The following is a 17,499-nucleotide window of genomic DNA, read 5'->3' on the forward strand; positions in this document are numbered from 1 at the left end:
TGCGTAATGGTCGGTAATTCTGTTTGTCTGACTTGGCTTTTCGAAGACCTTAGAAAGGCAGGGTAGGATAGATAGTAGGTCTGTAAGCTGTTAGGCCAGTTCAAGAGTGTCCCCCCTTTGATAGAGGCGATAACCGTAGCTGCTTTCCAATCTATTGAGGAATCTCGTAGACTGACACGCACACAGAGGGTTTGAAGAAGACTAGTGAATAGGTTGTCGGCAACATATTTCAGCAAGATAGTTTAAATTAGAAGAAAGGGTCCAGATATACTCTTAGCCGGTCTGATTTGTAAGGTCCAGGATTGTTTGCAGCGTCTTCAGAACCTCAACGCTGACGTATTTGCGGAGAAATGAGAAATGGGGAAGGCTTGGGCGAAGTAGAACCAGAACGGGGAGCGGCAGCTGCTGTTGAACCGGGGGTAGGGGTAGCCAGGTTGGAAAGCATGCCAGCCGTAGAAAAATGCAACAATTATTGGAAATTCTCAATTATAGTTGGATTGTCGTGGTGACAGTGTTTCCTTATCTCTCCAGTGCAAAAGTATGGAAGCTGGGAGGAGGTGTTGTTATTCTCATAGGACTTCAGTGTTCCCCGAGAACTTTGGTGGTTGAATTGTGTGCAGAGGAAGGCAAATTTGTCTGCTTGAAAAAAGCTAGTCCTTGGCTATGTTTACTGCCTGTGTATATTGGTTTCTAGCTTCCTAGAAAAGTGCATATTTCACGGGGCTGTTGATGCTTTAATGCAAGACACGCCAGTAGGATGTTTTTCTGATCGTGCGTTCAATGGGCGCAGGTCAGGAGAGAACACAAGGGCTTATCTGTTCTCTGGTGTATGCTAATGATTTGCTTGAAGTGGGGCATGCTTATTCAAAGATGGTAAGAAGGAAGGGCATTTTTTCAAAATCAGGCAGCCTCTACTGACGGGGTAATAGATCCACTATCGTTCCAAGGTTAATCCATCGGCCATGGTCGTATTAGCAAAGCCCTGCACGCTGAAGTTTTCAGGGAGCGATTGACAAAGTGATAGACTGAGTAGCAATGGTGTGAACCGCCTCACTACAACCATTATCTGGAATGCAGGCAATGGGCAGTGACGTCGCTAGGAGACTTCTTGGTTCGTATAACACAGGTGTTGGATGGCAAGTTTTAGGATTGATATCTATGAGGACGTAACGCGTGTTTAACGTGATTGAGGCTGGATACCTGGAGTGTTTCATATGATATTTGTTTGTGAGATTGAGGGCTTCAAGCTTAGATTGTAGCGATGGCTCGGTTGTCAAGTGGTTAAGCGAGTGTTCAATTAGGTCGACGCTAGCAGCAACGAGCTTGAAGAAGATGGGGGCAATCAGTTACATATGGTGTCCAGAGCACAGCGGGGGCAGGAGGGTGGTCTCTTAGCAGGACGCAAACGGTGAGGACTTGTTTTTAGAGGGGGTGGATTTTTTAAAAGTAGAAGTTCAAATTGGTTTGGATTGACATCAGACCTGGAACTGAAAACAGAACTTGGTAGGCAATTTTGCAGTAGATTGCAACACCGCCCCTTTGGCCGTTCTATCGTTGTTCTGAAAATCTTTGTAGTTGGGGATGAAAATGTCAGAAAATGTTTCTGGTGGTCATTTTCTAAGCCAGGATTCAGACACGGCTAAAACACCGGGTTGGCAGAGTGTGCTAAAGCAGTGAACAAAAACAAACGTTAGGGAGGAAAGGCGCTATCTAATGTTAACAGTGCATGAAACCAAGGCTATTACGGTTACAGAAGTCCTCAAAGAGAGCGCCTGGGGAAAGGAGTGGAGCTAGGTTACTGCAGGGCCTGGATTTCACCTCTACTCACCAAAGAGGAACAGAGGAGGAGTAGGATAAGGGGTAGGCATAAAAGGTATGAGAATTGGTCGTGGAGAACGTCTAGAACAGAGAGAGTAAAGGACGTTTCTGGGGGCATAAAAATAGCTTCAAGGAATAATGTACCGACATATAGGGTCACGGTAAGGTGTGAATACAAGTGGAGGGTAAACCTAGGTATTGAAGTGATGATGAGAGAGATAGTTATAATTTAGCCCAAACAACTACCTCTTTACCTACTGTATTTATTTATTTATTTTGCTCCTTTGCACCCCATTATTTCTATCTCTACTTTTTCTATCTCTACTATCTCTACTCTATTTATTTATTTTTTACTTGCTATATTGTATTTACTTCGCCACCATGGCCTTTTTATCTTTTAATTTATTTATATATATATTTTGTTTGCCTTCACCTCCCTTATCTCACCTCACTTGCTCATATTGTATATAGACTTATTTTTCACTGTATTATTGACTGTATGTTTGTTTTACTCCATGTGTAACTATGTGTTGTTGTATGTGTCGAACTGCTTTGCTTTATCTTGGCCAGGTRGCAATTGTAAATGAGAAAGTGTTCTCAATTTGCCTACCTGGTTAAATAAAGGTGAAATAAAATCTAGTGGCGACAATAAATTAATTACACACAAGATTTAGTTCAGGACTCCAGCACTGCAGGTGGCGGTACATCACKGATATTAGGTTTARGCTTTTTCCAAACACAAAAGAAAATTGACTGCTTTAAATGGAGATAACCTCAATGGCGCTGCCCATGCTGTCACAGATGCCATCATGGCAAAATTGTGTCCTCTATCTAACTCTATGGTGGAGATTGTCTTTGACTCTGGGATAGATTGGTGGAGACTGACTATGACTCCGGGCTTGTTTAATGGAGAATGACTCTAAAGGAGAAAACTCAGCAGATTGATATGTTGGTCTGCACAGTAAGGGGCTGTTGGTTCGCCGTTCGCTTGCTGTCGGCMKGGTGTGTTATAGCGACTGACGGACGTCATTTTTGCTTGCTTCTACATGTAGAATCGGTTTGCAAATTATGGTCGGCCGTATGTACAAGAGGTGCCCCGGCCGGCAGACGGTCGACAATCCTACCAGTCTGTCTGTGACCTAATAGATTGGTGCAGAATGATTGACTGATAGATTGGTGCAGCATGATTGGTGCAGAACCCCCCCCCCCCTAAAGTGTCTCCCGACACTTCAGAGAATCTATCTCCAGTTACCGACCACACCAAAATCAGGTAAAATAAACCAAAATACCAAACAGTGGAATCTAAAGTAGCCTACCCCATGGTTCTGGTCTATGTGCCTCTTCTGAGCCCAAAATTAAGAAAATCTTTTTAAAAATTCTAGGATGCAAACCTGAGTTTGTGTTTTACGGTATTATAATATAGATTACTTAGGAAGCTATTGCAAACAAGGCTTATATCTAAATGAGGTACAGATCAAAAACCAACTACAGTGAGTTCCCTGACCACTKTTATCCATGCTACGGCAATTCAGTCTCAAAAGTGTGGATGTCTTTGGGTAGAAAGGAACTTTTGAATGCCTAGCTAAAAATGTTTAGCAGCCACTGAACATAAGGGGACAAAATACTAGCCTACAGTAAAAACACTCTCAGAGGGAAATTAAACGACTGAATCACCCTTTAATCATTGCAGAATAGAACTGTCCCTTTGTGTTGATAGACAATAATAAGAMAAGTCATATTTGCTCTTGTTACACAGGACAGGGTTTTAGCGGTCAAATTTTAAATACAAAAGGCCCCATGAGTTGGTAAGACTTCCCTATCCACTACAATCTATAGAAAACTTACAGAAGCTTCAGACACCTTTAAATACTTGTGCATCATCGGCAATGGAGAGAGTTCATAATACAGAATGGGTGTGTGGGGGGGATTAACAACTGGACACCACCATACGGTATGTATCATGGAGTTACATCCTGAGATCGAAATTTAAAAAAGAATACGACAACAGACATGATATAAAAACAAGAAACAACTGTTGTCCAGTCAACCCCCCCCTCCCCRCCATTTCAGTTAACATCACTTATACAGAAATTGACCATGTTTTCTTACATCAACAACATTATAATATAAATGTTTTATAATGGTACCGAACCATCACTCGCACACCAGGAAACTATTTAAAACTCCCTTTTTCATTCTCAACTTTGATAGAAATCTGTGGTTAATATATCATATTTGTTATTTTATCGTTTATTATTGGGAACCATAAACTGTTCCCCAACTGGTGTACAGCCAYAATAAATCAAGTTAAAAGGTCACAACACAAAGACCTACCTCAGCATCATTACTTATTCTACATTATTTATCTTGTACATTCAAAGTAAAACAAAATATATGTTTTCCAAGCGGTTGAAGTTATACAGTACAGTAAAAATGTGCGTTTCCTCATAACAGCTCATAAAAGTAGAGGACGGCAGCACAGAAAAGTTTGGCYAACATATGGAGTTAAATGAGCAACATTTGCTTTGGTACAAGTTAGCATCTTTACCATGCTTCACTGGCTTGGTAGCAATCAGATGAAACATAAATGGGGTGTTGTTTAGGTACTCTCCAAACCTCATAAACCATGTACGGTTAAAGGGGGGGTGTCAACAGGCTGCCAAAAACGATTGAAAAACTGCCCCGGTAAAACAAGGGAARTCCCTTGTACTATCCCCCAGCGTGTCCTTCAAGAGTCCTTCAGCATCCGTGGCTCACTCATCTTCCTCCACGATATCGTCCATTCGTCGCCGGGGCCGCACATCATTCATTGGGGCTGAGTCTTCTTCCCCGTCCCCCACCTCTTCAACTTCCGTGTCTTTCTTTTTTTTCTAYATGGAGGAAAAATGTGTTTTATCACCTCTGAGTGCCAAACACTCAGAACAAAATTTWWWAWYWWTTKTTTCACCTTTATTTTATGTGATAACTGATAATGATGAGTTTCTTTCTTACTTGGTTCTCTTAGGAGAGTTTACAACTGGATAATTGTAACAATAACTTGTCTTATAGCGATCAAGCCACATACAGTATAACATATTTTGGCTCTGTTAAATAATAGTAATATTTCCCATGCCATTGCCTTTTCCAGGTTTGATGACTAATACACAACTATCTTTATTATCGTTATGAAACATCTGCATTTAGGGTCTATGTGGAGTCCTGAATCAGGTTGGGTTCCCACGGTTTACTGCAAGTGAATCGCAAAAGTATCCATTTGCTGGTAAGTTTATGCAGAAATCTACTATAAAAATGTAAGATTTTTTTTAGAAATGAGCCCCTGATCCAGATTCATTCATGGTGCAACATTAGCGGATCATGGGCTCATTTCTAAAAAGTTCTTACGTTTGTATAGTAGATTTCTGCATACGATCTTTTCTTAAAATATGTGAAAATGTGGTTTAAGTATTGTAAACACCCATAAAGTGTTCGTCACAAATAAGCATGTTTCATTTATAAATCCCACATTTTCAGGCACGATCTATATAAATGGCATATTTTTATAAATCAGAAAGTTGCTATGGATATCGTTGAACACACAATTTACTATCAAATATGTGCTTACGAATGTGTTATAAATTAGGCCCCAGATTGCCATGTGGTTTATGCTGTGCACCTTACCTGTTTTCGATAMACATAGCAGGCAGCTATTGCCACCATTATCGTCTCTCCAAGGAATCCGGCAAGGAGAGACCCAACTCCCAGACTGGCTCCATGCACCCTGAAATACAAATCTTACAATGTAAGCCAAGGACATGTACGTCCGCAGCTTCATGCTGCTACAACATGGTAGCTACGGGACCAAAACAGAGSAAAAGTTTAGCCTCACGCTTCAACACTCCTGGTTGCTGTGGAAATTGGCCCACTACTACTGTTAACTTGGTGCATCTTCTACGCAGTGGTGGAAAAAGTACCCAACTGTCATACTTGAGTAAAAGTAAAGATACCRTAATAGAAAATGACTCYAGTAAAAGTAAAAGTCACRCAGTAAAATTCTACTTGAGTAAAATGCTAAAAGTATTTGGTTTAAAATGTACTTAAGTATCAAAAGTAAATGTKATTTCWAAAATATACTTAAGTATCAAAAGTAAAAGTATAAATKATTTCAAATTTCTTATATTAAGAAAACCAGGCGGCACCATTTTCTTGTTTTTWWWWAATTTACGGAAAGCCAGGGGTATACTCCAACATTCAGATATAATTTACAAACGAATCATGTGTTTAGTGACTCCGACAGGTCAGAGGCAGTAGGGATGACCGGGGATGTTCAGTTGATAAGTGCGTGAATTTGACTATTTTCCTGTCCTGCTAAACATTCAAAATGTAACATGTACTTTTGMTTGTCAAGGAAAATGTATGGAGCAAAAAGTACAATATTTTCATAAGGAATGTAGTGAAAGTAAAAGTAAAAATTGTCAAAAATATAAATAGTAAAGTACAGATACTACAAAAAACGACATAAATAGTACMTTAAAGTAATTTTACTTATGTACTTTACACCACTGCATCTACATCATCTCACACACACACTCTTTTCATACACCTTCAGTTAGCCAGCATGAGGCTACTTCGCAAWTCTTGTGTATTACTATATTATTACTATATGTATTACTGAAAATAAACGGAATGCTCGAATGACGCATCCCGGTAAAGACCGTAAGATAACCTCATGTAAGCAAAGTCATACTGTATTTTTTCCACAAAATAGTTAACTAACTTATGGTCACTTTCAATGCAGCAGTTATTTTGTACTGACCCACACTTTGTCCCAAATGGCACCATATTGCCTATATASTGCACTKGTTTTGACTAGAGCTCTATGGGCCTTGGTAAGGATTACTGTGCCATTTGGGATGTTGTCCCACCGGTTCACAAAGTTATGAGGTCCACTGAAGAGCAACTGAAGTGGGACAAGAAGTAGATTGGTGACTTTATAGACTAGCGCTTAGTTCACACACGGACYTGCAATGCATTTCTCCACAACCTTCCCACGTGTCTGCACAAAAGCACTTCACGTTCAGGAGGTGGCGCCAATGATTGCAATGGTGCCTCGGATTGGTGTAGGGTGAAGTCGTCACTAAACCCTGATCTTGGGTCAGTTTAGCATTTCCCCCACTAATTGTTATTAAGGTGAGGATTCAAGGTCGGGGAAGCTGTAAAATAAAATTGATTCTGCAATGTTGAAAAATCCGATAACAAGGTGTGGAGACTAAAAGTTATTTTCAATTTCCAGAAGAAATTGTGAATTATTTAAGAAAAGCGCAAGGGTGCCAATTTCTTAGGCCACAAATGTATGTCATTCAGCAGATACTTTTATCCAAACAGACTTACAGTCATGCATGCATCCAATTTTTATATGGGTGACCCCAGTGGTAAGCAAATCCACGACCGTGGCGTTGCAAGCGCCATGCTATAACAACTGAGCCACAAAGAACCACAAAAAAAAACAAGCTCAATGAAAGAATCTCTATCAAACCTTTTTTTTTTACTTTTTTTTTTTTTACTTCTGGCCTAGGCTTAGTCGGTGTCTGATAAACTGTCCCAAAAAGTTAACATTTTAAAAAGTGAGTAGTGAAGTGAACACTTCTCCCAATAAAAGAATGAGCGGTGGTAAAATGGACAGATTTGAAACTAGTAACTGACGAAGTGAACACTTGCCCCATGCATGGGAGTAAGATAAAASATAATCAGAGGTGAAGTGGCCAATTGTGAGCCTAGTGAATGATAAGTTGAACACTTGTTGTGAGATATTGAGTGCACACTCACAGCATTGAGGTTTTCACATCATTCTAATGACACTAGCTCCATGCTCAAGAGATTGGCAAGTAGTGAGGTGAACACTTGTGAGACCCGTGAAATCAGAAGTGTGCACTTCACTTACCCCATGTAAGGGAGTACAATGAGACTGGTGATCAGCACGATGATGCGCAGGACAGAGCTGGGAGCAAGGACGAAGGTCTTCTTCAAAGTCATGAGCCAGCCTGTCAGGTGAGCCCGGATGGTCACTGTCATGGTAAAATAAATACATGCTTTTTTTCGTGTATAAATGAGTTGTTCTTTACATCGGTAAGCAGGACGTTTCCCTCCTGTGTAGGATGAGTCTACCTTTAATGTTAGGGTCGACAACAACAAAAATGACATTCCTGTTGACATTACGTTAGTGATAAATTCAAACATTCCACTTCCACTGATTCCCTACTTGGATCTTACCTGGAACAGGGAAGAAGGAGAAGATTAGCAGTGGAGGGACGCAGAGCTCTGCGAAGGCATGGTCCACACCAATGATGTCTACTAGGATCCTCTCCGAGATGTGAGGCGTCCAGAACACCAAAAAGCATAGCTGGACAGCCAAAACCAAACACAYGGTTAACACTGTCTGAAGCCACAGGGGGTTAGGATTAGGGTTAAATTACTCTAGCCTATACACTGATCAATGGTCAGTTGCATGGTTTCGTTGTGAAGGTAAGTTTAGGATTTGGGGAGGAAAATGTGCTCGCTATAGACACATGAATGGACTGTGTTGCATTTGTACAGTGCATTTGGAAAGTATTCAGACCCCTTGACTTTTTCCACATTTTGTTATGTTACAAACTTATTCTAAAATTGTTTAAATAGTGTTTTTCCCCTCATCAATCTACACAAAATTCCCCATAATGACAAAGTAAAAACAGGTTTTTAGAAATGTTTGCAAATGTATTAAAAACAAAAAAACTGAAATSTTTTGGTACCCTTCCCCAGATTGTGCTCTGACATGCACTGTCAACTGTGGGACCTTATATAGACAGGTGTGTGCCTTTCTAAATCATGTCCAATCAATTAAATTTACCACAGGTGAACTCCAATCAAGTTGTAGAAACATTTCAAGGATGATCAATGGAAACAGGATGCACCTGAGCTCAATTTCGAGTGTCATAGCAAAGGGCCTGATACTTATGTAAATAAGGTATTTCTGTTTTTATTTTTTAATACATTTTCAACATTTTGTAAAAACCTGTTTTCGCTTTGTCATTATGGCATATTGTGTGTAGATTGATGAGGGAAAAAAGTWATTTAATCAATTTTAGAATAAGGCTGTAATGTAARAAAATGTGGAAAAGGGGAAGGGGTCTGAATACTAGCATTGTGCACATACCTTATCTAGGGCAAAGGTTTGTTTGAGGCACCTTGTCATTACCTTGACCACAGAGAATGAGGATGGTACAAACTGATCTGGAAAGACAGCCCTCCATTACTTAGACCACAACGCATAAATGGGGCAAAGCCTAATATGGAGTCAGCAGTTCATCACTCTGACCACACTTTGTTTACAAAAGCGCTCTTTATACTTGGTTCTAACTTGCTTCCTTTGTCATGATCATGTCCACATTCTGATTGTGCCCACATTTTTAGACAGGTGGCGACAATCAAAAAGACACATTGTGATCAGATCATCCTGCCCAGGTCCGGAGGTAGTTAGACACACATTGTGTCTGGACACCTTACAAGTGTAGACAGATCTGGACAGAGAAAACCATTTAAATCATCATTACTCCACCCTGTAAAATCATTGACAGGTGGAACCATTGTCTGATTTCATCAATATGTGTCTTGCAATTGAAAAATAATCATATTATTTTGAAAGAAAAGCTGTGAAATAATTTGCATAATGGAAGGGACCAGGAAATCTGGTCACAATGCAGACACAGTGGACGGATAACAGACACATTTTAATTAGTGATGGGAAACTATGCTTCCTGAAGAATTGAGGCTTTCCAGCCAATTGTGTAGAAAATYGGTTCATTAAGGGTTCGGGTTRGAACCGGAACCTTTTTGTGATGGTAGGGGTTCAATTTTGAACGTTTCTAATAATATATTGTAYAKGTGGCAGCCTATCAMATTGAAGGTGTGGTTTATTGGAGTTGTGGCTTTCAGATAGTTATTTTTGGTCYCCTGTTAGTGTGTGTAAATGTCAGTTTGTACACTGCAAATGAAAATGTTCCTTGAATGTTTATGCATATTACATATTCTAATATAATACTAACAATGTTTTTTTAAATAATTCTAACATTGCGTCCTCCGGGAACACGATCCTGCCAAGCCTCACTGCTTCTTGCCACACTGCTCGCTTAACCCGGAAGCCAACCGCACCAATGTGTCGGAGGAAARACCATACACCTGGCGACRGTGTCAGCATGCATGCGCCCGGCCCGCCACAGGAGTCGCTAGAGCACGACGGGACAAGGACAAATCCTCCCCTAACCTGGACGACGCTGGGCTGGGCCAATTGTATGCCACCTCATGTYTCTCCCAGTCYCGCCCGGCTGCGACACAGCCCGGTATCGAACTCGGATCTGTAYTGATCGCCTTAGACCGCTGRGCCACCGGGAGGCAAGTCACCACTAATTCTAAGAGTGTAGACKGCARTGACCTGGGCTGGAAAATACACACCATTATAATTGCAAAAAAAATGTCTCTACATGTGTGGGTCACAGACACGAGTCGAGACTTGTCGAGGCTCTCCTTAAAACAAGAGGCCMGAAAGTAGGGGGCTTTGGGGAACTAGATATGTTTGATATGTCAACAGCCTAGGTACAACATGAGATCCTTTTGTTTCTTTTTTTTACTTTAAACAATAATATGCATGAAACCAACATTGATGACGATCTCACAAACAACAGAGATGTAATGCTAAAACCACTGGATGACAAATAGCAGTCCTATAGCAGTACCTGCAGAAGAAACACAGCGGAACCTGGAAATACCATCCAACACAAAACGATGTGAGTAATGTTCAGTCTGAACCTACTTTCTGAAGCCAAAAAGTAAAAGACAATAACTCCCTCTGTAATTTTGTTATATAAAGCTTAATAAATAAAGCTACTAAGCTACCAAGCTGCTAGGAAAGAATCTGACTGAAATTAGCACTGAAGTGAAAGGTGTGAAAACTCTTGAGCCTAACAATGCGCATGAGAGTATCACAGCCCCCCCCCCCCCCCAAATGCAGAGGCCTTTGAAGCCCCCTCCATCTGTGCAGAGAAGATGTCCTCCTCAGAATTCCCAAAATACAACAACCACAGGACAACTTTGTTTGGACGTCGTAAAGACCATTCGCCGACACTGAAAAGATATAGCTAGCTAACAACATCCTTTTCCACGTGGAAAAGACGGCCAGAGACTTGCTAGCTACGTTAGCTAGCTAGCTGGGATTTTCTACAAGGAATCTGCCTCCTGAAAAAGTTAGCTAGACGTACACTGTCCTTCTCTCAGCACATATCAAAGCTGCAGGCTAAGGTTCAATCTAGACTATCGTAAATCGCTCCTCTTTCACCACAGCTGCCAAACTAACCCTGATTCAGATGATCATCCTACCCATGCTAGATTACGGAGAGGTATTTATAGATAGGCAGTTAAGGTGCTCTGAGCAGCTAGATGTTCTTTACCATTCGGCCATCAGTTTATCCCTGATGTCCTTACACAGCTCTCTGGTCTTGGCCATTGTGGGAGGTTGGATTCTGTTTGATTGAGTGTGTGGGCAGTGTTCTTTTATACAGGTAACGAGTTCAAACAGGTGCAGTTAATACAGGTAATGAGTGGAGAACAGGAGGGCTTCTTAAAGAAAAACGAACAGGTCTGTGAGAGCCGGAATTCTACTGGTTGGTAGGTGATCACATACTATGTCATTCAATAAAATGCAAATGAATTACTTAAAAATCATACAATGTGATTTTCTGGATTTTTGTTTTAGATTCCGTCTCTCACAGTTGAAGTGTACCTATGATAAAAATTACAGACCCCTACCGCTTTGTAAGTAGGAAACCTGCAAAATCGGCAGTGTATCAAATACTTGTTTCCCCACTGTATATGGATGTGTAGTTTGATGTGATATTAACGTGTATATTCATGTCTATATGGATGTGTAGTTTGATATGTATATTAATGTGTATATTTACGTCTATATGGATGTGTAGTTTGATGTGTATATTAACGTGTATATTCATGTCTATATGGATGTGTAGTTGATATGTTATTAATGTGTATATTTACGTCTATATGGATGTGTAGTTTGATGTGTATATTAACGTGTATATTCATATCTATATGATGTGTAGTTTGATGTGCTAAATTAACGTGTATAATTTACGTCTATATGGATGTGTAGTTTGATGTGTATATTAACGTGTATATTTACGTCTATATGGATGTGTAGTTTGATGTGTATAATAATGTGATTATATTCACGTCTATATGGATGTTGTAGTATGATGTGTATATTAACATGTATATTCCACTCTATATGGATGTGTAGTTTGATGTGTATATTCACGTCATATGGATGTTAGTAGTTGATGTGTATATTAACGTGTATATTCACGTCTATATGGATGTGAGTTTGATGTGTACTATTCCACGTCTATATGAGCCCCTCGTCCTTAAGATTATTAGACCTGCCACCTGATCGTCCCATTAACCGTCGTATAGTTCACGATCTCATATGAATGTGCGAGCGTAATTGAATAGCTGACAACCCCGCCTATAGAACGTGTCATATCTCACATCCTCATAGGATGTGTAGATTCGCCATGTAGCTCTACACATGGATAACGCGATAGTATTCACCACCAATCTACTCACGGAGTGTAGTCTTCATGTGCTACTATTCCACCGTCTGTCCATAGCATGCGACCGTATAGTTTATTGTTATACCTCTACGTGTATCATTCACGTCTATATCGCCGCCATGTGTAGGTTGATGTGCCCAATATATTCACTCCTGTATGGATTAGTGATCCTGACTGCTAAGCTATATAACCGAAGCTATCCACCCCACGTCAGGTATGGAGCTGCTAAGTACATGAGTGTGCACGACCCCCCCGTATAGTAACGATGACTCATATCACACCTCTATAGGATGTGTGAGTTTGATGAATGACTCCATCACTTCACGTGTGCATATATTTCGACGTCCTCCTATGATGTGTAGTTTGATAGCCGCCCGATAATCCCCATTTAACCCTGACATATTCACGTCCTATCCTCGGCGCAATGAGTTGTAGTAATCGATTGCCTATAATAAACCGCGCATATTTACATCCTATATGATGTGTACCGAATCCTTATGGTATATCAACGTCCCTAAATACTGGATGTAAATAATGGTTATGCTCTAGCTTGATAGTGTACTTTCACAGATCTATGCGTCACGCCATGTCAGTTAGGTTTGATGTGCCATAGAATTAAACACCAGACATATCACAAGGTCCATCTGCTCTTGCGATGTGCTCTGCAGTTGACTGTGACTATAAGCGCTGAGCTATATTCACGTCAATATATGAGACTGCGTGTAGTCTGCATGTGAGACCAATCTAATGGGTCCTACCGGTGCCGCCTATATGGATGTGTAGTAATTGGATAGTCACCCTCGATACATCATCTACTATGTATGGGTTATGCTGGTTTAGTTACCAGAAGGCACCAAATATCTGCAGAAAGGAATGCACCTACTGCTTACCCTTTCTAGACTTACAACAATCTCGACAACTCCTCCAATCAGAATATGTCGACTATGCGCAAATTCAAAACTCACGTCTCGGGAATGACATTCCTTTTTACGGCACTCAATAGCCGAGACAGCTACCCTCAAACACTAGGTTCCAACCCAACCTGTTACTGTAGACTGACGCATGAAGGTGGACTGAAAGAATGTATACCCCTCACTCCTCCACACCAAGTTACAAGATGACCAAGGAGAATGAACACGAACTGCAGTGAGTTGTTCCCAAGAAAGTTGGTATCCTTGCCCCCCCCAAGCGACAGACTATAAAAATCCTAACCACTATCACCAATTAAGATATTCAAGATCTCCTCAACGAGGCCTTCTGCCGGGGGCGGTGTGGCCGATATTACACCTGTGCATCCACCACCTTTGGTCGGAAGTCACATCTTAGACAAGCCGTCGTGTGAGTCTACATACTTTGGCTCCGAGTATGACGCCGCGATTAACGCAGCACAACACTTTGTATTACAAGCGAAGTGGTTCATTCCATACTTGCGCCAGCCCAGGTATCCAATCAATTCAGACCCCCGTTGAAGGTCCCAAAGAACAGAGGGGCCTCAATCATTGTTAAATGGAAGAAATGTGGATCCACCAAGACTCTTCCTAGAGCTGTGGAGATGGGAGAACCTTCCAGAAGGACAACCATCTCTGCCACACTCCACCAATCAGGCCTTTATGGTAGTGGCCAGACGAAAGCCACTCCTRAGTAAAAGGTACATGGCAGCCCACTTGGAGTTTGCCAAAAGGCACCTAAAGATTCTTGGTCTGATGAAACCAAGAATAAACTCTTTGGCCTGAACGTCAAGCATCACTTCTGGAGGAAACCTGGCACCATCCCTACGGTGAAGCATGGTGGTGGCAGCATCATGCTGTGGGGATGATTTTCAGCGGCAGGGACTGGGAGACTAGTCACGATTGAGGCAAAGATGAACGGAGAAAAGTGCAGAGAGATCCTTCATGAAAACCTGCTTCCGAGCACMCAGGACCTCAGACTGGGGCAAAGTTTCACCTTCCGACTGAACAATGACCCTAAGCACATAGCCAAGACAACGCAGGAGTGGCTTCAGGACAAGTCTCTGGATGTCCTTGAGTAGCCCAGCCAGAGCCCGGACTTGAACCCGATCCAACATCTCTGGAGAGACCTAAAAATAGCTGTGCAGCAATGCTCCCTATCCATTCTGACAGAGCTTGAGAGGATCTGCAAAGAAGAATGGGACAAACTCCCCAAATACAGTTGTGCCAAGCTTGTAGTATCATAGCCAAGAAGACTCAAGGCTGTAATCGCTGCCAAAGGTGCTTCAATAAAGTCCTGTGTAAAGGGTATGAATACTTATGTAAATGTGATATTTCAGTTTTTTTTTAATACATTAGCAAAATTTCTAATATCCTGTTTTTGCTTTGTAATTATGGGGTATTATGTGTAGATTAATGAGGGGGGAAAACATATTGAATCCATTTTAGAATAGGCTGTAACATAACCAAATGTGGGAAAAGTCAGGAGTCTGAATACTTTACAAATGCACTGTATAGTTTACAAACAATGGAGGCAAACAAGCTAATATTTTGGGTTCCGATGGGGTAAGACAGTTGAACAAAGCTCATGAGACATGGATAAGTTATATTCTTCAAGAATCAATGGGGATATATCATTKATTTAAAATTCCCCAAAATGTATTTAGTAATCGCATATGGCCCATTTAACCATTAGTTGGGGAAATGCAAAACTGACCCAAGATCAGGGGCAACTTCACCCTACTCCATCAAACACATTTCTAAAAGCTGAAACCACAATGCAAGAAACCTACCATCTGCAATCATAGAATTATGGCCCGCATCAAGTCACTCATGTTATAACAATGTAAGCTTTGTAAAGACCTAAAAGCAATGCAAACACATACAAATTKTTTTCCATCCACAAAAGATCAAGGTTGAACGTACCGTAATAGAAAGGGCAAAGCAGACAAATGTGAACTTTTTGATGTGGGAATTGGAGATTGTGGTATTGATGTTGGTCAGTTTGTTACTGGGGTTGTTCTGTGGGCAAAGAAGAACAAACAAACGTGACAGGTGTGAATGCACTCAGTAGGCGAAGGCCGGGATTAAATCAAAGGCGCATTGTTGCAATTTCTCAACATTCACGAAGATCGGAGTCGTGGTACATTGTGGATATCGGCTCATGTTTAAATTACCTTTACAAGTCAAGTGCAATGCGCTTGTCGACAACAAGCATTTGATTGAATCCCGACCTAAATCTTCACATAAACCATAGAATCGATTTACAAATGACATTTAGAATCATTGTGAGACTTTYGTTTATGTTCAGTAACAACAGGCTTCACAACTATAGTTAACACAGGTAATACCACATCAAAACCAACGATGACATTGTTATGAGAACAATGTCTCAACAAAATTGTACTCTCCCCTAAAAATTAATTGTTAAAACATGGACTGATATTGTGCTCAATCATGGCTGAAGAGGCAACTACCTTAGAATGACTCAGCACAAGTAAACCACACAGTGACTTTCCTAACAGCAGCCCTTAAACTTCCTGGAGCAGGTTGGTCTCTGCTCAGCACACCTTTGTTTACCTATAAATATTATGAAATGTCAGCTATGAATCCAGACTCCCCCAAAATACATGGTGCAGTGGAATTGTGTATATCATATTTCTGTGGTGTACTTACTGCAGTTTCAGTAATGTCACACTGGTATAAACCCAGCAATACAGAACAGTGACAGTTGAGTTAAGGGGACAGCGAGGCATTGAAGTCTGCTGACCMTTGCACAAACTGACAATACATTCACTGAACTGAAGCAGGGATTCATTCAAAAGTGCGTCGCAAAGCTGTTAAGTGCACTACCGACAATGCGTCTTRTAAGGCCAATTTTCCCCGACGTTTGCGGAGATCACATTCATGGCAAATTAAGCTTGCTCGTCGACAACGCACCTTTGATTGAATTCTGGTCTAAGTATCTGCACCACTGCAATCATTGTAAATTGCATCCCAGAGAAGCATCTCCTACATAAAAACATTAAGGTAGCACTTTATTTCACAATATTGTTTCCATTGCTATTTACCTGGTATTTACTTGAAAATATGTGGTATCGATGCACTTGTACTTCATTGAAAGAATACAACAAASCTGGCCTCGTAGTTTTTACAATTTTATAGTGTAAGTAAATACCAAGGCCTTTCTGTGCTACCCACATTAATGTTAATATAATCTTTAACAGTCATTAGGTTGAGGTACCTGGCCACCCTCAGTGGCCTTACTTACMAGTTAATGTAAACAACCTCGTCTTACCTTGTCGAAGGCGGGGTAGACCGTACGTAGTTCTGTCAGCCAGCCGTACGGCATGTGACCCACAGGATAGCTTGCAGTCAGTACTGCTACCGCCTGGCCAAACCACAGAAACCAAACACTTAGAGAAATAGACCAGTCCACCACGTCAGAAGTAAGAGTTCCTGTTTGTCTTTCTTGAAGTCGAGTTGAAGTGCATCTTCTAAGATTGCTATATCATACTAATGTGGTTTCTGGGATGTTAAACACACTCTCCAGGTATTGTGAGATCTGCTAATCTGCACCACATAATTGCAAAAATGACAACCTGAAACAAATACTTCACTATATTGTTACCCACTACTATAGTTAGTAAAAGGATGTATAACAAATGGCAAAAGTTCATCACATTGTTTATAGTTTGTGGCATCACAAGTCTTCACTTAGACACCTGCCCCATTCATTCAAAACACTGTATTCTCACTCTACAAACATAACATAGCAGGTGAAAAAAACTGCCGGGGGAGGTTACAGTGTTTTCCACAAGTACATACAGTACTAGTCAAAAGTTTGGACACATCTACTCATTCAAGGGTTTTCTTTATTTTTACATTGTAGAATAGTAATGAAGACATCAAAACTATGAAATAACACATATGGAATCATGTTGTAACCAAAAAAGTGTTAAACAAATCAAAATATATTTTATATTTGAGATTTCTTCAAAGTATCCACCCTTTTGCTACTTTGAAGAACAACTTTGCACAACTCTGGCATTTTCTCAACTCAGCTGTCAATGCCGGTAGTTCTGCATTGAGTTCGGACT

General features: G+C 40.8%; 1 protein-coding gene across 1 annotated transcript in view; it reads right to left on the reverse strand.

Annotated features, from left to right (window-relative positions):
* Positions 1-4,132: 4,132 nt before the first annotated feature.
* The window catches only part of ankhb (ANKH inorganic pyrophosphate transport regulator b), an 83,741-nt gene continuing 70,374 nt past the window's right edge, over positions 4,133-17,499 (reverse strand). The window contains exons 7-12 of the mRNA XM_023978027.2: positions 16,698-16,790; positions 15,326-15,421; positions 8,065-8,194; positions 7,736-7,859; positions 5,476-5,575; positions 4,133-4,688 (exon numbers count right to left, since the gene is read on the reverse strand). Coding sequence (XP_023833795.1) covers positions 4,572-4,688; positions 5,476-5,575; positions 7,736-7,859; positions 8,065-8,194; positions 15,326-15,421; positions 16,698-16,790 — 660 coding nt within the window. The 3' untranslated portion in view covers positions 4,133-4,571. The remainder of the gene's footprint in view (positions 4,689-5,475; positions 5,576-7,735; positions 7,860-8,064; positions 8,195-15,325; positions 15,422-16,697; positions 16,791-17,499) is intronic.

This window comes from Salvelinus sp. IW2-2015, linkage group LG32, assembly GCF_002910315.2.
Source record: "Salvelinus sp. IW2-2015 linkage group LG32, ASM291031v2, whole genome shotgun sequence".
NCBI classification, from domain to species: Eukaryota; Metazoa; Chordata; class Actinopteri; order Salmoniformes; family Salmonidae; genus Salvelinus; species Salvelinus sp. IW2-2015.